This window comes from Cantharellus anzutake (assembly GCF_015039405.1).
Source record: "Cantharellus anzutake strain C23 chromosome Unknown EI90scaffold_7, whole genome shotgun sequence".
Taxonomy (NCBI): domain Eukaryota; kingdom Fungi; phylum Basidiomycota; class Agaricomycetes; order Cantharellales; family Hydnaceae; genus Cantharellus; species Cantharellus anzutake.
Window position 1 is genome coordinate 976,593 of NW_024066957.1, and position 21,569 is coordinate 998,161.

At 48.2% G+C, this 21,569-nt stretch overlaps 5 protein-coding genes across 5 annotated transcripts; all 5 read left to right on the forward strand.

The window, feature by feature from the left end:
* The first annotated feature begins 4,397 nt into the window (after nt 1-4,397).
* On the forward strand, nt 4,398-5,317 carry EI90DRAFT_3039976 (uncharacterized protein). Its single transcript, XM_039058984.1, has 3 exons — nt 4,398-4,636; nt 4,704-4,847; nt 4,905-5,317. The coding sequence occupies exons 2-3, from the start codon at nt 4,712-4,714 to the stop codon at nt 5,171-5,173; spliced, it is 405 nt and encodes a 134-aa protein (XP_038920865.1). The 5' UTR covers nt 4,398-4,636; nt 4,704-4,711; the 3' UTR covers nt 5,174-5,317.
* A 1,686-nt stretch (nt 5,318-7,003) lies between these two features.
* On the forward strand, nt 7,004-9,215 carry EI90DRAFT_3151587 (uncharacterized protein; the record flags this gene model as incomplete). The annotated part of the gene is made up of 5 exons (XM_039065733.1): nt 7,004-7,264; nt 8,185-8,265; nt 8,331-8,465; nt 8,524-8,841; nt 8,907-9,215. The coding sequence occupies 5 exons, from the start codon at nt 7,004-7,006 to the stop codon at nt 9,213-9,215; spliced, it is 1,104 nt and encodes a 367-aa protein (XP_038920866.1).
* Nucleotides 9,216-9,759: 544 nt separating this feature from the next.
* Nucleotides 9,760-10,245, forward strand: EI90DRAFT_3118055 (uncharacterized protein; the record flags this gene model as incomplete). Its single annotated transcript, XM_039063056.1, has 1 exon — nt 9,760-10,245. One exon carries the CDS (start codon nt 9,760-9,762, stop codon nt 10,243-10,245), a length of 486 nt encoding a protein of 161 aa, XP_038920867.1.
* A 7,682-nt stretch (nt 10,246-17,927) lies between these two features.
* EI90DRAFT_3118058 (Chloroperoxidase) lies at nt 17,928-19,018 on the forward strand (the record flags this gene model as incomplete). The annotated part of the gene is made up of 5 exons (XM_039063057.1): nt 17,928-18,129; nt 18,201-18,363; nt 18,429-18,475; nt 18,539-18,851; nt 18,919-19,018. The coding sequence occupies 5 exons, from the start codon at nt 17,928-17,930 to the stop codon at nt 19,016-19,018; spliced, it is 825 nt and encodes a 274-aa protein (XP_038920868.1).
* Nucleotides 19,019-19,984: 966 nt separating this feature from the next.
* On the forward strand, nt 19,985-20,954 carry EI90DRAFT_3039988 (Cupredoxin; the record flags this gene model as incomplete). Its single annotated transcript, XM_039058985.1, has 4 exons — nt 19,985-20,336; nt 20,391-20,438; nt 20,503-20,557; nt 20,623-20,954. The coding sequence occupies exons 1-4, from the start codon at nt 20,163-20,165 to the stop codon at nt 20,952-20,954; spliced, it is 609 nt and encodes a 202-aa protein (XP_038920869.1). The 5' UTR covers nt 19,985-20,162.
* Between the last annotated feature and the right edge of the window lie 615 nt (nt 20,955-21,569).

Sequence of the window (21,569 nt, forward strand, 5' to 3'; positions counted from 1 at the left end):
TAGATGTCTCCCAAACGGACCCGATGAAAGTAATTTCAGGGAAAACTACCCATAGACGATGGAGATATGACCGAAATTCACAGGAAACAAGGACAACGTTCAAAAGGAAGGGGGAAGAACAACCAGTAACAACTGGGACGAGCTTGATGGCCCATTAGAAAGGAAGGGATCTATTCTTAATCCACGCAAATTTTCATAATAAAAGGTTCATGCATCAATGAGATATTCATTAATGGGATGAGTGACATTAAAGTCATGGCCCAGGGAAAAGTCGACGTTCACGCAAAATCCATATTTAAAACACATAACGAAATTTACATGGAAAATATGATAAATTAGAAACTACCGCTATGCAAAGTTTCGGCCCAAACGGTCCAGCCGTTGTGAAGTCACACCAACGATGGGAATATAGAATTCCGCACTATGCTTAAAGACATGTGAGGGTGGCGATGCAAAGGGAACCAGCCATCGGAACCGAGATCCACACTTTGGCAGATTGCGAAGACCAATTTCTGTCCAAATAAGGAAGACCCTGGTCAAAACAAAGCACAGAAAGTACAAAAACACCTTAGATCATGAGGGAAAAATCTGAAATAAATCATGGAAGCCCATATTGAGGATACAAACACCTGTGCTGTAGGTGGGATAATTGCCCACATGCAGAGCCGGCTCAGATATCCATTCTTATGGCTAAGAAACCACTTCCATTCACGTGATGACTTGGTATGGATTTGGTACCTAAAAATAGTGCTAATTTGTACGGTTCTAACAATACCAAGAACGTCCCAATGTCAGGGCACACACCCTGACTAGCCTGACTGTCAGAGTCTGGATTGCTGTCAGAGACTGGATTATTGTCGGAGTCGGAGATTGTGGCAGAGGTCTGTTGGAGCGTGTGCGTGGATATGCGGGCGGAAATATGCGGCGCGTCCGGAAGCGCTGTTCAAGGTTAGCAGAGTGGGATCGCGGCCTCAGCGACTCAGGTGGAGCACTGTGCCCTGAGCTTGACGTTTGGGGGAGATCCCGTATTTATGGATTGACACTCACAGCGGACTTCAAACAAGACTTGCAGGTGGAGCGGACCTGTAGGAGGAGCACGGACTCTGCGAGCACGGACTCAGAGGGGGGGAAGCCCCCTTTGCAGAAGGAGAGACTCAGACCAGACAGGGGGGGTACTCTAGTTGATTTCAGACTGAGGTCCCCAAAAGTATTTACAAGGTGTATAAATAGGCAAGAGGGAATATAGAAAGGCTGGTCAGTCCGGCGCAGTCCGGTGCGGAGATAAGCGGGGATTGTCAAACTAAATCAGGACAAGAGCCCGGGAACTAGTGCCAATAAAGAGGGGATCAAATGCCAATATTGGCAGGGAAGCAAACAATCAATGGCACTCGGTGTTATGGAAATGGGAATTTCCCATTTTAGACTCTTATGGGTTCTGTGTCACATGATTTGTATAGTAATTAAGTTTAACCAATCAAAAAACAACCAAAAACCCGCTGTGCTAACATCTGTTACAACTAATGTTAAACTGCCTGTGATAACATCTGTATAACCATATGAACCCCATTTCCCAACCTTTCCCTCTTCCTGCGCTAAGGACGGACGAAAATGGGTGCCTCCGGCCCCATTTTTGTAACACTTGGCAAAGAATGAATGATAAGCTGCCAAGTGACAAATGGCCAGAGGAAAAGCGGAGGTCAGCGTGCAGCGCCGATACAAGTCTGCAAATAAGCGGGGTCGGTGCAGTGCCAACACAAGTCCGCGAACAGAGGTTGATCTGCCAGCACTGTCACACAAGGACAGCATGAAGGCCAACAGAGGTACAGAGGTGTTGACCTGACCAGAGGTGTCAAGGGCAACCAGAAGTGGCCAGAAGGTGCAGAGATGGGCAGAGGGTGCAGAGTGGGCAGAGGGTGCGGAGTGGGCAGAGGGTGCGGAATGCACGGAAGCGGGGCATGGCTGTGACCACATAGCGGGAAGTGATGAGTGTGGTTCAGATGGAGACAAGGCAGGCATGACTGAATGCCGGGAGCGCCAAGGGCTCAGGAACTGGAGGTAAGGTCGGAATACCGGCAGGGTCTAGGTTCTGATTACTGGCCAAGTCTCACGCAGTAGGGCAGGGGGGCCAGACATGGGGTTGGGGGCTGGTTAGGATGGGTTTTGGGTCGGCGGATTCGCCTATCGGCATTGATTCACCGCTGACGGAGCCCCAGGATTTGTTGGTCGTGACACCCGGACCCGGACCTGCATCCAGACCCGCTTCCACCTGCCACGCTTCCCGCATGTGTGCACACGCTGCATGCTCTGGGCCCGGTTCCTACCCCTTCATGTGACTTCCGGGTATCCCCGGAAGTTTTCCTGATATGGTGGCCACTGTGGGAAGATGAGAAGTTAGCTTCCTTCTCATCTTCTTACCCACAGTAGGTTGTGCCCTGGATAGGGCTGGTTACACCAGTAGGCTGTGGACCATAGGGGAGGGTCATGGGGACCCGGGAGTCGTCCCCTGACACCCAATTGGTGGAGATTTGACAGAGTTCTATGTTGGGCAAGTTAGGCACAGGCATGTGCAGGTGTGGGAATCTCAAGCAGCAACCCAGAATTCCAGCCTAACTCATTCCCACAGCATCTAATAAATTGGTAAAAATGCTTATTGGCTGCGTGAGAGTTATCTCCGGCTGCATTTCCAATTTCGGCTCTTAATTCCGTAAATCCGTTGAGAAATCGCTTATTTTCATATATTTTCATATTTTTGCATCATTTCAGTTATTCTTTTATTGTTACTGTTACCCTTTTTATTATTTCACCTAATAAGGTACCCAGGTGCCATATGGCACCAATATTCACCATCTATTATTTCTAAAAATAATTATTTCTTATAATCCTGTACATACTGGATTTTTGGAAAAGAAGTTCTCCCCTCCCCCAAATTCTCTAAGGTGCTAGGATGCGCTAGAGTTGGAGTGAGTGAGTGGAATTCCAACAGTAGGAATAAGGGCAGTGGTCTAGCTCACAACAAGTGAGTAGTGGACACTGAGCCCGGACCTTGCAGAAATCCCGGAGAACCCGCACCAGAGTTAAGGATCGAGAATGTGGCGAGTTTGGTGGAGAGAGTGGAGTTTTGGGAGTTTGGCCCCCACGAGCTTAGTCAGCATAGAGAGCTGTGAGCCCTCTTTCAGCGCATACAATAAATTCCGAACAATTAAACAGAAATGGTGCCCACATACAAATGAGTTTGGGAACAACACATGTGATTACTGTCAGGGGCGGTGCAGGAGAGGCAGGGGTGGCGGTGTAGCCCCCAGCGCTAGTGGCCCAGGTGGTGGCAGAGTAGCAGGAATGTATAGCAAGTGGCCCTCACTCAGGCTCACGTCCCTGTCTGGCTTCTTAGGCTGAAGCAGTAGTGATTGTTATTAGGATGAAAGGCTAAACTAAACTAAAGTAAGACACTTGCCTGAAGCAGTAGTGAGAAGAAGGCTGCTTCTTCGGTTCTGCTTCAGCTCAGTTTATATACAGGTGGGAACTGGTCATGTGGGGGGTGCCACATCAGCCTGGGTGGAGCCGGGTTATCGCAGATGGCTCCACAGGCAATCCCAAGTGTCAGAGGGGAGAAGTACAAATGAAGATGCGTGGCGTATCTGGTGGCACAGTATCCACATGGAGTACTCGGCGTCAGATGCGTCCATGCTGAATTACTGTACCCTCGGGCCTTGTTCACAGCATCGCGGCTTATAGCAGCCCACAATGGCAACCCTCGGTGCCGACCCCGGACCCGTATCTAACAGCATGCCCTGACACTTTCAAGTCCTACTGCTCATTATGGATGGGTTCACTCTTGCCAGTCACATTGCTTCATGTGCAGAGGAAACCATCACGCTATTAGCAATATAGATACCAATTTAGGAAAATTTGAATATAATATTTGCACAGCCACTGGAATCCGCCCAAATAGCGTGACACTGAACCGCTCTACTCGTGTGACACGTGACAATTTTTCAAAAAAGTACCGGACCGGCTGCCCTGCGTGACGCGTGACCGGTCATGTCAGTACAGTATTCGGCTACTGATAATCTTTCTCTAAACACAGTGCTTGTGCGCGTGCCTCCATTAAATTTAAAATACTGCCATGCACAATATTTGCCGCGCGTGACCCGCACTGCCACGTTCGGCAACTTCCGGCATGCGTGTGTGTGTGACCTATCCTACCATGCAAATGAAGTCGGTTTTCTGATGCATATTCCCTTATGCCGCACTTCCATTCTTATTCAGCGCATTATTTCTTCTCACAAGAGGGTCAGTCGGGTCCCAGCCTCTACTTTAATAGAAGCTGCCTAAGTTTCTTCCTGACATCAATTATGTTATCACACCGCGTAACACTGGTCAAGATTTCCTGAGATTTGGAGTTGGGCGTATGGAAACATTAGAACCTCCAAATCGGACTGGAGGGAATTGTGCTTGCGTGCTATTTTGGTCCCCGAAAAAACGCGCGCTCCGACTGTCGGCTGCGACCGCGATGATGCACATGTACGTCCGTGATGTCGCAATCTTAATGCTAGGCGGATATGATGCTGGAATTGCCGATATAGCCTCCTGAGATTGTACTCTTTCTCCCTCCTTGCCGCATACGCCCAAGACTGAGGTCAGCACTTCCTGCCTAACGCTGACCGAAGCGCATATACTTACCCAAGCCATGCACGCTGCAACAGCAAACACGATGCGATTCTGGAATCTCTTCGCCCCAATCGCTTTGCTCCCCATCGCCACAGCTGATTTCATCCTTGGCTCAATTTATCTTAACGGTCTTGACGGTGGCACCAATACTCACGGGGCTGCGGTCAATTCGTCCGACAGTGAGCCAAAATGCAACATTAAAGTTTTGAGCTTGATGGGCATTGATTCCTCAACAGACAATTGCAAAACTGCCGCCACCATTCTCAACGGCGACTTTCAGTATGAGGACCCCATTATCAAGTTCAATCTTTGTGACAGTACTGTTGTAATGAATGGTGCTAATTGGATGCTCGACCCTCAATTAGAAGGAGCAAATGGAACATGCACTCCGATCTGGTCCAAAGGCGAATCGTGTGTCCCTGATAAATTTGGGTCTGTTCCGGCCACGTGGTATCCTGAAATGTACTGCCAGTCGCTCGTGTGCGTAACAGCGACTTTGGATTGATGACACATCCCGTAGATAATTGTCATTCTGCAAAATGCATGTACTTTATACAATACTTGTTATCATTAATAACGCACGGAGTCTCGCAAGTGAGGACCATTTGTTGTAACTCTTTACATGTAGACGACGTATGTACTAATATGTACTACATTAAGTAACAAAACAACGGGTATAATGTCAAGTGAAAAAAGAAAAGTGCATTATCAGCTGTCTCACAAGAGAGAACTTGAAAGCCCAAAAACTGTGGTGTGCCGTGCCTCTCTGTGACGGGGCACCGATATCGTTTACAGTGTAACCGGCAATAAAACCACACCAAATAAAACTTAATACCGGTGGTATTTCCGTTAGAGAAACTGATTGAGCGTAAGCGTCGTTATCACAAACGCGTACCCAGCAGAGCGGGAACGAAGTGTGAAAATTTGAGCCATAACAGATGGGGAAAGAGACGTCTCAACAGAAAGCGGACCCAAACATTTTGGTTACAAATTCAAACTGAGTCACTACCGACAGTTGCAGCACATCGCATCCTCCGCCACAACCCACTTTCCCTCACGAAATACCGTGGATGTCAATCAATGGTATAATCGGCATAGAATTTTCGGGTAACTTGAGTTGCGTTATAGATTATTATCAAACAGGAGAGGGAGAGATGGCAGTAGTGAGGTTGGAATATTGCTTTGCCAAGGAGCTGAGCGATCTTTTTGGTGAGTGCTATCATAATGAGAAGGACCCCAGCATCACTTGTTTTAACATGAGGAGGCGGTACTCAAATGGCGCGGGCAGAAACAAGACCTTCCATGCTATTGTCATTCAGCATCATGGGGATCTGAACAAGAAGAAGGAAGTTCTCTTACATGTCCACGTTCGCTTTAGTGTCGGTGCCAAGAAATGGTTGGCCTAAGTCGTGAAACATACAAGAGTTGAGTTGTATGGCGAGACATACCTCGTTCAACTCGCTATGCTTCAGGCTATCCACAATAAGGAGCACTCTTGGAGACTGAGATAGACGCAGGTTCGCTCTTGCGCTTGATCAATGCAATGTCACACAAACTATGGAATGAACTTGGGGAGGAACACATTCATTCATTGTAGCTTCCCATGACTCAGAACAGTTTGCGATAAGGATTGGCACCACGACTCCGCTTCAGCAGTGCCATGCAGGGAGGACGGGGTGGCTTGGTGGCTGTACTACTCAATAGACAAATAGACAAATAAATTCGGCCAACTCCGCTACACTGCAAGACATACAAGCCGGCCTCGTTGGTCCGTAAAATAAGGCAATAAAAATCAAACCAAAACCAAGCTGTTTAAAACCCCCCACCCAAAAACTTTTTTGTCATTTCTTCCTATCTGTACTAATGGGGGTCGGCAATTCAGGTTGACGACTGTTCACCCACCCGTGGCTGTGCTGTCTATTGCGAATAAAGCTGGGAACGGTGGACATTTAACTCTCTACACAACAAATATAGAACTCAAGTGATTGCAAAATAGTGTTCTTGGTGACCCATACCAGTGCACCTTAGGTTTTTTTCATTTTGAATATGCTTCTTTGTTGAGATATTGCGAGAAATCACAGTGAAAAACATGAAAGATGCCATTAATTTTGAAAACGAAACCTACGGATACCTAGATACATCCAATACAATATATATTCAATTCATCTGTAAAGTCAAGACACTATGAGATGAAGGAGAAATTTGGGCAGCAGGATTTGTGGTTATCGAGTGCATGCGGCAGTTGCCGAAGCCCAAATTCGCGCGCAAAGTGGGCCTTTTTTGCTCTTTTAAGTGCATTCACACACCGGGTACTGATGAGGGATCCCATTGTATCATGGCTTCACAGCGGAACCGGGTCAAAAGGAATGGCCGTTCTCGTAATCAAAAAGCTGCATCAATTGTCGACGAATTCATCACAGCAAAGCTTACACCAAGAAAACACAAGATCTTGCAGACAGCCCCTATCAGCGCGTCAGGATCCGAGAAAGCTTGTAGAAAATTGCTTGCAGATGCTGGAATAGCGAAGGTTGCAGAAAATAGGAGGGAAAGGCAGATAAAGGAACTCAAATACACCGCTAGAATCGAGGCATTAAAGGTGGTTGAACTCACCAATGACATAGAATGGGCAAGAAACCCAAAGACAACTATCGTGCAGCTGGCAGCCTAAGCCTCAGCTAAATACATATAGGCTCCAAGATGTGTTGGTTCCTCTCAGCAGTTGCATTCCAAATCAGGATGACAAGGTTAGAGAGCTGGTGCTAGCAATTGAGCGCAGGAGAGGGCGAGAAATGGAGGATGCGGGAGATAGCGAGATGATGACAGCCGATCAGCACAATCCCACAGAGTAATTTTCAAAATAACTGGCCATTTAGATTACTAGAGACCATATATTGGCGTTAATAACAATAATTAAGAGATTGGAGAGAGTTTGAGCACTTTGTTAGATGATCAAAGGACTCGCCAGGTTTCACAGGGAAAAGTGGGTCACGTGGGGGTGGCACACTTCAACATGGATTGCTGACCCCCAGTCACTGCGTTTAGAGTAAAATTATCCTGTGTACAATTCCTGTGCTAAATAATGCAGAATCAGTATTATCCTGAGCTGTCCCCTGAGAAATCCCAGGCCCCTGAGCAGGTGCGGGTTCAACTTATGAGACGTGCAAAATCACAGCTGAGTATTTGCCTGGATATAACAGAGCTGTGCACATGCCTGCCATATCTCTGTTCTGTTCCGTCGTTTCTGCAGTATTCCTGCCCTATCCTGGACCAAGCGCTGCCGCTTTATGGCGAAATTAGTTGATGTCGACTTGTCTTGTTCACAAGTCCCTTTTATTCAGAGGATTTCTTCGACTGAGTCTACATTTGACATTTGACGAGGCTCGTCGATGACAGGAGGATGATCAACACTGTTTCATCGTGCAAATGACTCTCTTTCAAAACCAAACAACCTTATTGTGTGCACTAGTGATGTTGTTGACGCGCGTCAGTAACTCATGCTGATGGATACTGCTGCAGCACTCCATACTTGCCACGAACAGATCATTCCGTGATAGGGAAGGGGTTAGCATATCTGAATATCAATACAATGGACATCTGGTAAGCACACGAAAGATAGTAAGTATTATGGATTTAACGTTGGTTTTAATCTTCATAACTTCAAGGGAGATGGATGCTCATGTGCCGATCTCCCAGTGGGCTGGAAACGAGATGTTCTCAGTATCTGTCAGTCTACCAGACAGTGCCTGAAAGATAGTATTGTCATAAAATCACGCAAGACGAAATTCCTCTATCCTCAGGTACGTCGATGGATTAATATTGTTCTCAAGTTCGAAGGAATGAAGTAGTTTGTCGTAGGCACCGAAGCCCATCTTTGCAGTCCACTTCAAATCTTTCTTTGAGCCGCTGCCTCTTTGTGATGGTGTTCTACACATCAGTCAACACATGAGTCCGGAATTAGTTCATCACCGCTGGCAAGGTACCTCAGAGGTGGATGCGCCTTTGTGGGTTTCTGAGGGTTGGTGGATCTTAGCAAACGACGGTGCTGGGTCTCACAAGGAGATGGTCAATTTTGAGGTCGTTCCGCATGCAATTGGACTCCGTATGGCACGCGAAAGTTCTGAATATGGCGGGTACCCCATCGGAGGTTGGGCAACTATATCTTACAACATACTGGTCAGTATACAAATATATTGGGTCATGCTGACATGGTGCTGATGTAAAACTGTCCCCATTTCCAGATGGACGGCTTGATTCAAGCTCTCCAAGACTATCTTACCAAGTACCTTACAGCCGTGCAGACTAACCCTGCCTACTGCCTTCAAGTCGACCTCCCTAGGGACCAGCACGTCCCTGTCTCAGATCCCTCAGGCCCGTGGGACAATCTCGAAATGATGCTATTGGGCTCACGCATGGCATGTCTGGATCCTGAGCATGATGTACTGAGCGATGCTGGAGCATTCATCAAGGGGATGAGCCTTAGTTTAAAGTTTGAGGCGATGTTTTCAAGTGCTTGCGCATCTCTACCTGGTCCATCTCGAGCACATTAGTTCATAGGATTTTTGGATGTACATTCTTCAACACCGACTGAAGTGCTTGTCGCACTTTGGAATTTGATGCAAATGTATCGGAGACATAATTTGATCATCTTGGAACCGTCAAGGCATACATTACATGTAGGTAAGGACCACATCAGCTCTGAATTGATGCCAAAACTTCGAGAAATGCTTGTCACATTGAAATGGTTTTCGGATACTGCCGAGCCCCTCTCATCTCCACAATCGATCTCCCCCCACGTCTTCACTGTCGACAGATCTCACTCACACGACTAAGCAACCCATGGGCACAAGTCTGTAATGCCCATAAGTAAGGTAGCTGGCTATTTTGTGCTGATATATGTAAGTTTCAAAACTTTAGCGGTGTCACTGCAGCAGATGTGGGATCGAGGGCAAGGTGCTCCACATCAAGACGTGGAATGACCATCTGAATGCTGAAAGGTGAAAGATTAGCCATCAACGCTACTCGGATGTCTTAAGAGTGTCTGCATCTGGCTCACTGATGACGGCTGACTCGCCGATGACAACTGGCCCACCGATGTCAGCTTCTGGCTCAAATACTGATGATACCGAAATGATGTTCAACGAGTTCGGAAGTGGCTTATTTCCCCAGCAACCTGAATCTAACAATTCAGAGCCAGATGTATTTCTGGTGCCACCCTTACCCGGATTTGTGAATGACCACAACGATAACTTATCTCTGGAATTCGAGGCCATACAGCCTGGCAATGATGACTCGGCTGAAGATGACGATGGGTTCCAAACACCCAGCGACAAGGAGTCTACTTCCAGTGGCGTTGACATCGATTCTGGATCTGCACCTCTAGACGAGGCCACCCTTCAGGCTGGGTCTTCTACCGTCCCTTCTCCCATACCTTTGATCCACTCTATCTCTTGGTCGGGTGGTGTGGATGAGAATTCCCCAGACCCTTTCTCATCCCATGCTGACACACGGCCCCGGACATCCTATTTGTCAGGGACCGACCCGGGGTCGAGAGCGCCTGGGTGTATCGCCCAAGGCTGAGGGTCCGGTAGGTATGACGCGGGCGCGCGTAGCAACGGGCCCGAAGCAGACAAGGGTCCCTGGCCACTAAGACTAAAGTGGGAAATGTGTTATTGTCATTATCAAGGGAAGTGTAAGCTACTTGCCTAAAGTGGGAAATGTGAGAAGAAGGTTGCTTCTCAGTTCCCACTTAGGCTGTGTTTATATACATGTGGTTGAAGGCCACGTGGGAAGCGCCACGTCATCCGAGCACACAGCCACCTCCGTCTGGGTACCTCCGTAAGAGGTCCTAGGAGCGTCCGGTGTGCGGGGGGTCGTCCGGTGTGTCCGGGTTCGGGCGCGTTGCACTGCAGCCGGGTCAATGGTACATTGATACAAAGGAAGTCGTCCATGTGATAAGAAAGGAATAAAGAGGAGGGAGAATAGAAAAGAAGGAGAAGGAGAAAGGGGAGGGAGAAAAGGGGAAGAGGGGGGAGGTCGGGAGGAGTGGATGGTGGGGCACCGGGTTAGGTGGGGCCGGGTCAGTGTCAGGGCACACCCGCCTGACCCGGGCCCACCCAGGCCCACCCGGCCACACCACACCCGCTCCCCGCTGTCTATCCCCCTCCCCCCTCCTTCCTCCCTCTCCTCCCCTTTCTTTTCCCTTTTCTTTCCCCTTTCTTTATTTCATTCTTCTCATCTTCCTCTTCCTGTTTATTTCTTTCTATCTACACGGACCACCTTCCTTTGTATCAATGTACTATTGACCCATCCGGCCCACACACCCCGGACGGCTTCCTGCTGTGCCCAGCACGTGCGCATGTAGCAGACGCTCTCGGGATCCCCCACGGGGACACCCGGATGCCTGCGGCTGCCTCCGAGGATGATGTGGCACCTGTCATGTGACTCAAGCCGCATGTACATAAATGTACCTGAAGTGGGAACCGAAGAAGTAACCTTCTTCTCACATTCTCCACTTCAGGTAAGTAGTATAGTTTTCCCCTTTAATAATAATAACACATTCTCCACTTCAGTCTGAGTGGCCAGGGACCACTGTCCCGGATCGGGCCTGCCAGTATGCACGCCCGCTCCACACCCCGCGACGGCCTCAGCGCCGGATATTACCCCCGGGCCCTCTCGACCCCGGACGCGTCCCTGACAGTCAGGCGGGCGTGCCCTGACACTATTCCACAACTCATTATTTAGCACCCATTCGAATTCTCTACCTTTTGGCCATCTGGCTCCATTCCTACCACCATGTCCCATTCCGAATCATAGGGGCCATTTTGTCCATAGTTCAACTTATCCTCAGTGCTGCAAACTTTCATCTGGATCCATCTACAGTCTCCGCCACGACCTTAATGACTGTCCACTCGCACATGTCTGTTGAACCTTCCTTTCAAGTTCTCCCAATATGTCCTGCATGCCAGGAAGTCTACCCCAAGCTTGAAACTACACCGGCACTTTGTACCAAATGCAAGCATAACAACAGGACTATCCCCTGTTCGAAAACGATGAAAATACGCACACAAAAGAGAGGAGCGCAAAGGGACGTGAGCCAAAAATCCGCTTTGCCTTCAAATCCATCAGCAAACAGCTTCGTGAGTTATTGCAGGAACCTGGGATGGAGGATCTCCTTGATTGGTGGCGTACATTACCTGACCGGCATCCGGAGCTGGGTATATATCAAGATATCTTCGATGGCCGTGTTGCCCACTCAATTCTGGGCCATGATGGGTCCCCTTTCTTTCGCAATGAACCTGAAGATCATGAGATGGGTCCTAATGGAGAGCTCCGTATTGGTCTCACACTTGGTACTGACTGGCAAGTATTCCCCTTTCATCACGGTTGAGTTGGACCAAAACAAACATCTTAGGTTCTCGTATCGTCAATCTCAGCAGTCTGCATCGCATTCATCAGGGCCAATTTCGCTATGTGTAGCGAATCTCCCCCCTCATGTCAAGTAAGTCTCAATTTCAATCGCTTCGGATGTATCTCTAAGGGTCCAACAGGTATAAAACATCCAATCTTTTCCTTGTGGGTATCATCCCTGGCCCCAAGGAACCAAGCCCCGATCAGGTCCAACGGTACATGAGACCACTAATCAACGATCTTCTCCACCTGTGGGAGAAAGGAATTATGGTTGAGACCCGCAAGTGTCCTCAAGGCAGGTGTGTCCGTGCTGTGCTGCTGTGTGTTGTTTGTGACGCACCTGCGGCACATAAGCTTGGAGGGTTTGGCTCCCATAGCCACACTATGTTCTGCACTCGCTGCTGGGTGACGCTGTCTCAAAAGAATGAGTTAGAGGCTCTTCGTGTTGGAGGTATGTGATGTCGTCTGTCCCATCTCTATACCTGAAATGTTGTCTTAGGTTTCCGGCATCGTTCTAATGAAGAGCATCGCAGAATGGGAGAGATATACCGAGATCTCCCAACAAGAACTTTGAAGGAGAAACATGCCACACAACACTCTAACCGGTGGTCAGAGTTGTCACGTCTCCCATATTTCGACTTGTGCAGGATGATAGTAGTCGATCCGATGCATAACCTTATTCTTGGTACAATGCAAGAAAGCCATGGTGCAACCTTCACACTGACAGTATATAATCTAGGTCTTAGTAAAAACCATTTCTATCATATGTGGATCACTCAAAATATCATCCAGCCTAAACATGAGCTCATCCAACTTCACGCCCTGCTTTCAAAAGTATGATCCATCCTTTTCAGTGTGTCACAGATTCGGGTTAGGTACTGATGTATCTCAGTTCACGGTTCCAGGACACATGGCTACACTTCCAACTGCTGTTGGGGAGCCAGCAGGAGGCTCGCTGACTGCTGATCAGTGGTTGCTCATGGCGACGGTTTTTGGACCAGTTACAGTGTGTTTCTAGTATATCCCTTGGCGATCTCTCTCCGCTAATCTTTCAACTAGGTCCCTTTGATATGGGACACACATCTATCACAGGATGCAGATTGTGCACGAGAAGCCTGTGTGCATTCAATTAATAATCGTCTTGCCAAGAAGGCTCAGGAGAAGAAGGATGCCAAGGAGAGATGCGAGCAAGCTAAATTACTGAAGGAAATGGCACAAGAGTCATTGGTATGTCATGAACTTGAATTTTTGAACGGAGTACTAGTATAAACTCCAACATTAGTCTGCCGATACTCAACCCCACCAAGGGCCTTCATCACACGAGGTTGCCTCACGTACAACTGCAACCTCTACAAAGTCGGGAAAATCGCGTGGACGCACAAATAAGAAATCCTCTACTGTTGCTACAGGCGATTTGCCCTCAAATCTACATCCTGATGAGCCAGCGAACTTTTCCAATCTCACAATGGCTCTCAAGTGTTGGTTGTCTCGCAGAATTACGGAGGCGCAGATAATTGAAGGCGAAAGATATATGCTGGGTTACCTCAAAGGCGTTCTGGAGGTAAGTAATTACCCATGAAATTGGAATACTGGATCCCACTTTATACAATAGATTTTCGGTCCTGATATGATTAAACCCAATCATCACTATGCCGTTCACACAGCCGAGTTCATCCGTGACTTTGGTCCTGTATACGGTTTCTGGACGTTCCTCTTCGAGCGTCTCAATAAAGTCCTCAAAAGTTACAAGTCCAATAACCATGGATGTGGACAATTGGAGGTCTCCTTCTTTCGTGAGTTTCACCGTGCAAACCAGGTGTCACAGATAGTATGTCCTGATATATACATATCCTTGCTGGTCACAACCAAGCTGATGAAATCCCTTCAGCTCAACGAGGCATCCCAGTCATCCAATGCGGTTGAGAGTTCAGCTGCGATGTTATTGATGAATGCGAGCCGCGATGATCGAGGCACTGTGCAAGCGTTAGCAAGGGAGCTTGAAGATAAGAGGATAGATGGTAAGGTTCACTAGACTGCCAGCCCTGTCACATTTGACCCACTCCAGACATCAGAGGAAGTACCGCTACAAATGGTCTTGTTGGGCCCTGCTCCAAAGAGAAAGGTTGAACTAACCATTTCCGAATCTCTCTCGATAATCAATCATCTCAAACGTCAAAATTCCACTCTGAAGCTGCATCAGTACACTGCACTGAGCCCCGAACCGAATAGTATTCCACTGCCAACCCATTGCTGGAATCACCATTATGTTGTAGTTCATTCAAGAAGATACCTTGCGTCACAGTCAGCAAAGAATCCTCGAAGCTCGCTGGTTGAGGTGGAACTTGCAGGCCAGCATTATTGCGGGGAGCTCACTCAAGTTTTATCATTTGACAAGGACTTAGGTCTCAGCGGTAAAAGAGTATCCTTTGGGTACGTCAAATGGTTCGCTCCATATCAGCCTCAGAACCCAACGGTTTGGACACCATTGTATGTTGGGACTTTGTTTGTGTTTCACCTCACTCAAAACCCATTTAACAGCGAAAAGAATGCTCATATCAAACAATGGCATGCCGGAATGTGGTGGAATGGTGGAGCATTGACCATCATCGCCTTAGACTGCATAATCAGCCATCTCGCACGACTGGAGGTAGAGGTGGGTGGCGTCAAACTCTGGGTGACCATCACCATCGATCCCGTAAGTTCGATATCTAAACTTGGGCTCTAACAATCGGAATAGCTGATGATGTTTACTTCCTCTAGCATGGAGAAGGCATATAGCATAATAGTATGTAGTCTGAGGAAAACAAAATTTTGTCGCCCAATATATGTTGTTGTTTGTTTATGTTGTCACTTCAATATGTCGATGTTCGACCACCTCCCGCCGTTTGTGCCACCAGAGTCTTTTGTCCAAGCAACAAGCAACCTCTTTTCAACCCAGAGGCATGCAGCAGCCCTGTATGCGATGTACCTCACTGGCATGCACTTCTGACTATCCAGCATCTGACACATTATTTTTGCATTCCCACACCGCACATAGCTGAGGCTTGAGTTATTTTACAGCGGTTTTGTTGCATGTGTACTTAACTAACGGTAGTAGTACTAGCACTAGTACCGGGAGCAGACTGGTGTTCTTGCTCTTCAAGTTGTCGAACGATTTCCAGATCTGGCCCATCCACTAATGTATCCGTGACATCCATAGCATCCCACCAGGGTAAGGTTTCAGTGATTCTCATCTTCTCCTCCACTTCCACCTTGATTACCGGGCTCATTAGGGATCTTGGGATTGGCAGCCTTGGGAGTCGCTGTGAAAATGTGTTGCCATCGTAATTTGCATGTTTTGCAGGTTTGTGGGTGTTTTGGGCATGCATTCTCTTGCGCTTCAGGCATGCCCTCGCTTCCATCTCTAACCTGCGACTTTTATCCGAGGCATAAAGGAATTTCACAAACTTAGTATATAAGTTAGTGTCCTGGTAAGTTTCAAAGTTTTGGGTTATGACTCACCTTGGCGCTTCTCCACAGGTTTTGTCTGCGGACCAGGATTTTTTCATGCCTCAGGCCTTCGGTGGTTGGGGTCTCGACTTCCATGTCGTTGTCGGAAGACATATGGTCAGTAAGTATAACCGACTCCATCTCATCCTCCATGGCTTTGACTTTACCCACTAACCCTCCTATGCCTTCACGTCTCCTGGCGGCTTTCTGGAGACAAACTTGATTAACATTAATATTGCCAGTCATCAGGCAAGGATCGGCATACTGCTTTCAATCGTGCCATAGTCATGTTTCTTTGTCGCGAGTTTGCCAGACTTTGACGACCGGCTTCCATCTGTGATCTTTTCCACTTCAATTTGAGGGAATTGAAGTACTGCTCAGCTGCGTTATGAACGTCACTCTGATCAATCCTTCGTTCATCAATGTAGGCCTTTATCATCTGTGCTGGGTGTCAGGAGTTGTGCAAGGGTATGGGTCACTTTCATGCACTGAATCATTCATACTGAACCTAACTGTTTCGCTGATCACTCGTTGATTGATTTTTTCCTTAACTCCCAACTGCCAGTTCGGGATCAGGAGGGGGTCCCCATTTTCTCTGCATGGTGTGGGAGCACCCTCTGGCAAAGGTGAAGAAAGATCTTCAGCATTTGGCTTTCGTATATTGCAGCCAATCACGTCATGTAGTGCCTTTCGCACTGGGTCCTGGAACCCAACGCTGGATCAGTTGGGCCCCTCAGCTGGTATATGCGACTCACCCGTCCGTTCGCCGGCCACTTGTCCTTTGCCTGGCCTCTCCTGCTGCTTGGCTCAGTATGACTGTTTGTGGTGGCGCTGGTGGTATTTTCGTTCACTTGTTGCGATAACTGTTCTAATTGTTGCGCCATAGTTATCATTTTTTCGTCTACCTGCTTTTGGACGAAATCATTTATCAACTTTTCGAAAGCTTCCTGAGTGGGTGGGGGTCCGTATGGCGCAAGGTTATTAACCGGACTTGCATCCTGGAAGTGAGTGCCAGGACTCGCAAAACTTTGGCTCATGGAATACTGTTGCATTATAGCAGGGGTCGGCATACCTGAAGCATATCACGTAAGTGCTGGTTTCTCAGTGGTTTCAGGCAACTTACCAGGAGGATTCTGGCTGTAGGGAGGTCCTCTACTGTTTTGATGATAATTTGCAAGAGTCGGAGCAGCACTTGGGATACCTAAAACGTGTTTGGTAAAGATTTTTAGCGGTCTTTTCTGCCCTATTATTCATCTGTTAACACCCACTCATGTTTAGTCCATAATGGCTTGATCCTGACCATGGAATGGACGATGGGGATGGGGAAAATGCAGCGTGGGGGCCCAGGGGGGCATATGTGCCAGATGTCCCGGTACTGGTTGCATGTCTGTACAGGTCCAGCTGAGGGGCGGAGTTGGTTCTGCTCATTGGGGAGGGCGAGGTGGATGGGGCATTGAGGTCGTTTCCTTCAGGACTGGTACTAGTAGTACTAGTACTGTTTGGCGTGTTCATCACTCCGTTCTTCTGTACATCCAATGAGGAAAGCGCAAAGGGGCAAGCAGCTGGCGCGCGAATAATAATTAATACCAATATATTAATACTAATTGTATCCGGTTCGGATCCAAAAGCCCCAGTTTCGGGCTCTTATTCCGAGTCTGTAATATCCCATGAAATATTCAGTCACGTTTACTACCAGACCTGCCCCGCTAAATCCGGTCAGTGCAATCACTGTGCTATCCTCTGTCAAAGTGTGTGGGAGTTTCTGAAATATTCTGCGCTTGCTCTGCAATCATCAAGTGTGCGATACACCAGAGGATATTAGTAATATTTCTGTACTATCCGACCGTGGATAATCTTCCCCTAAACGCAGTGAGTACTAAGGCCAACTGGCTTTGGCTTCACGTGAGTGTGGGAGCCAGCCGCAATCGGACTGAACGATTCAATGCACCTGGGGATCGCAACTGCCGACGAAATCAGGTGCTTCCGGAAATGATCTGTAAGTTGTCAGTCTGGTGCGAAATTTCCATAACCGATGCCTTTGGGCAACGACACGCAAAGCTCAGCAAGGCTAGACTTGTCGGAGGTTGCAATGAGTGATGAGGAAGCCCCTCACGCCTCCTACACACCGCTCCCGCTGCAATGGGCGCCCATTTTACGCATTAGTCTTCTCCGAACAATCTTGACAGTTACCTTTTACGTAAGGTACAGTGGAGCATTGCAAATTTCTTATCATATGAGCGCTGCCTCGTGTTGACCCGAGCTCTTAATTTAAGTGTAAGGTAGATGAACGCCACCTTCGTGTTCTCTCGCTTTCCCTTCTCCTCTCCTCCATCTCCTACTTGAAACCCATTGCGAGAAGGCCAATGGCAACGATTTTAAAAGACCTTTGGAACTTCTTTTACCTGCAAACATGGGATACTTGCCTCGTGTTCATCAATCTTTTGGCGCCCAAAATCAAGAAAGGAGAAATGTATAAGGAAGGCCAGCCTGGATATAAGGGTATCTGGCCCGAGTTTATCCGTCCTAACCCAGAGACGGATTCGAGGTCGCCATGCCCTGGATTGAGTAAGTGTAATCATCCTGATCACTTCATTCGGAGATGATCTCATGCACTTTCTCCCACGTGTTGCCACTAGATGCGATGGCAAACCATGGCATTATTCCGAGGAATGGGAGGAACATTGAGTTGTCATCCCTGGCTGAAGCGCTCGAGAAAACTTGGAACTTGGGGGCACCATTTTGTAGAGACACCTGCAACTCAGTAGGGAAACTTTTCAAGAAAGATGCAATCGATCTTAGGTGTGTCCTAACTCATCCCAACCATCCCTTTCCCACTTCCGACCGTTTTCCTTCCTCGATGATAGCGATCTGGCGAAGCACAATATCATCGAGCATGATTCCAGTCTCCTCCGTGCGTTCGATCATATTCGCGTTCTTCGTCCCTTTTCGTTGCTAATGGTGTATCAAATTACAGGATCTGATGCTTTTTTCTCCCCCGACCAAACCGTACCTGACAAACAACTCATCGAACGCCTTCTGGGATCTGCTACTGGTCCTGTTGCACCTGAGTACCCTGAAGGCCAGGTCACCCCAGCGGATCTGGGAAAGGCTCTTTCCTTGCGCATCGCGGAATCGAAGCGCAACAATCCTCAATTTTCGCTCAACATACTCCACTCATTCTTTGGGTACAGCAACGCAAGCGTGTTTTATGAAATATTGGGTGGGGACGTAAAGACTTCAAGGATTATATTGGAGGAGGAAAAGATTCCGGACGGATATGAGTCGTTGTAAGTACAAAAGTTCTTACAGCGAAATGCGGCGGCAGCTCATCGATTTTCTATTGTTGCTACTTAGTATGAGGAGTCGGAAGGGTCTCACGATGAAGAAGCAATATTTCCGTGCTGCACACATCTGGTTCCACACGAACACACAGCTCAAGCTTAAGGATGAATGAGAGGGCTAACGAGGCCGAAACCGAGCTGGTGATTCTTTTCGAAACTGTTCTGGTCCATTTCCCCGTTCCATGCTCTTTTGGTTCTTGCTTTTTCCAAGACTTCGCAAGGGGTTGTCGCGAACAATAATCGATTAACTCGACGGCGAAAACGTGAACATGTATATGAGTTAGTTGGAAAAATACCACGAGATTCAGACGATCTGAGAGAAGGTCCCTCTGGTGGAGTTCGTGTTATGTAACGTAGAGTTATAATCGATGCGATCCCATTGGTCCGCTCGCTTTCTCCCACGCTTTCACGCCTCCTCATTCGCTGGCTTTAACACGGACTTAGACGGCAAGGCTCGGGCTCGTTCCAAAGTATGTACGCACATGTAGCCATGGTCTTTTCGTACCGTCCACTTCCCTTTCACCTCAAGTTACGTGGGAGTTGTGCATGCGTTTCATGATTCATTGCCACAACGATTCTGACAGCACACAGGCTGCACAGCAGTGCAACCCCTGGACACCTCATACTGGACGATCTGACGCGGGATACTCCTCAGTGTATTCCTCCACATTCTGCTTCACTGCACATGTGTGTCAATCTAAGTTACAATGCCGTGTTAACCACTTTATTCTGTGAAATGTTATTCACTCATCTGACGTGGCTAGGGTGCGGTGTTCACTGGACAGCCAGTACTCGGACTGGGGGCTGGACTAGACGTCACGGGAGAGCTTCAGCCATGTCTATTTAACACTGCCATACTTGACCTGGCTCAACGCGAAACAAGCCAGCCAAGCATTGATTGCCACCGCCACCGTGGCAGGGACAGCCTCTGTTATTAGTGACAGTTATTTTCTCTGTGCTGCTATTATTCTGAGTGAGGGAATTTACTCAAGTGTCAGATGTGCTTCCTGTCGTGCTCGTCGCCTTGGAACCATTTGAGACCCAACGGTCAGGGGTGTCCTCATCATGGCTGCCTGGCAATCACTCTTCCATTTGTGACTGACAGTTCGCATGCCTGTGCACCCGCCCTCATCTCGGTGTTTGACACTGCCCCTTCACTTGCGGCTGGCAGCCGGCGTCGGCATCGGCATGCCCGTGTGCCCCCCGGTCCCTTATGTGCACTGCGTTGTCGATCATTCCTGTAATGACACGTGCAGAATGTGGGCAACCTATATATGCTGGGTTTCTTTGGAGTTCCCTGGACCCATATCCATATTCATCTCGCACACTCACACTCATCCAAAAAATACAATGAAGCTCTTTCTCTATGCGTACACTGGGCTGGCTGTTTTCAGTTCGGCATTCGCAGCTGCGATACCGAAGACACACTTGGTACGCGAAGGGTCGTGGAGTAATTTGTGCATCGCTGACTATCTCATTCTCAAGGTCAACGTCGGGCCTAACGGCCAACTTGTGTACGACCCCCCTTTTATCGTGCGTGTCAAGTCATAGCTTTGCTACGGTAGCTACTTTTCCTGACATCCCTCACCCACGGCAGTCCGCGAACAAAGGAGACGTGGTGAAATTCATATTCCATCCGAAGAACCATACAGGTATGGTTTGCGCTGTTTTTCCCCAACTTGGATTTCGCCTGAAGAGTTTCGTTTGGCCCCCGTAGTGACCGAATCCTCGTTCGACTTCCCATGTTCGAAACTCAGGGACTCGCATGGACGTAACGTCGGGTTTGACTCAGGCTTCCAGCCCGTAAACCCCATCCACCCCGTGGAGAAGATCGTCTCTGTCCGTGTCTTGACGAAAGACCCGTTGTGGTTCTACTGCCGCCAGACCGGCCATTGCAGCAAAGGCATGGTGTTCGCGATCAACCCCCCTACGAGGGGAGCTCATACCTTCGATGCGTTCAAGAAGAAGGCGCTTGCTACGGCTGGTGGTAAACGGGATGACGAGGATACCGATATCGAGATACCTCATTTAGGCCCACTTATTGACTAAATTTTGGCCACATTTATATCCTTGGTTCTAATATTAGTACGGGAGAGCAGTACCACGCATTTTTGATGTATAAGTTTGAAAATAATCGCGCGCGCACGTCTGGCACGCTTTCCACGACCAAGTTCCTCTACAATGTTAAAAACCTCACCAATCTCTTCAACATCGGCTCGTTCAGCGGAAGTTGATATTAATTGCAGACCACCATCCTGCTGAGTGGTAAGGCGCACCGGAAACCGCGTGGCTATCCAAATGCTCGGGAAATATCAGCATCGTCTTCGGGGGGACCGTGTTTGACTCAGGGTGGATGTCAGTGTCGTCGCGAGGGGTAATTAGATTTCTTGGAATATAAGCGTACGCTGTGGCCAACTCACGCTAGTTGATGTTGAGTCTTGCGGTGTCCATGATTTCCTTCTTGGACTACTCGCTGCCAAAGTCGGTGCGCATTCATAGCGCTTGACTATAAAAACATAATTCTTAGACCGTACAATACAACGGGACTGAGGTGTACCGTTTCTCGCTCTCGAGCCTCGCTCTTTAAGGTTTTAACTTTAACCCCGGGTTGGGACGTGGTTCTCTCATTGGCTCCCATTTCGCACTCATGTCCGGAATTGGGAT

What these genes read in the sequence shown, in the direction of transcription:
- EI90DRAFT_3039976 (XM_039058984.1), top strand. Translation starts at nt 4,712, where the DNA reads ATGCGATTCTGGAATCTCTTCGCCCCAATCGCTTTGCTCCCCATCGCC. An exon ending in TGCGGTCAATTCGTCCGACA is followed by an intron (nt 4,848 to 4,904) that starts GTGAGCCAAAAT and finishes ATTCCTCAACAG; the next exon opens with ACAATTGCAAAACTGCCGCC.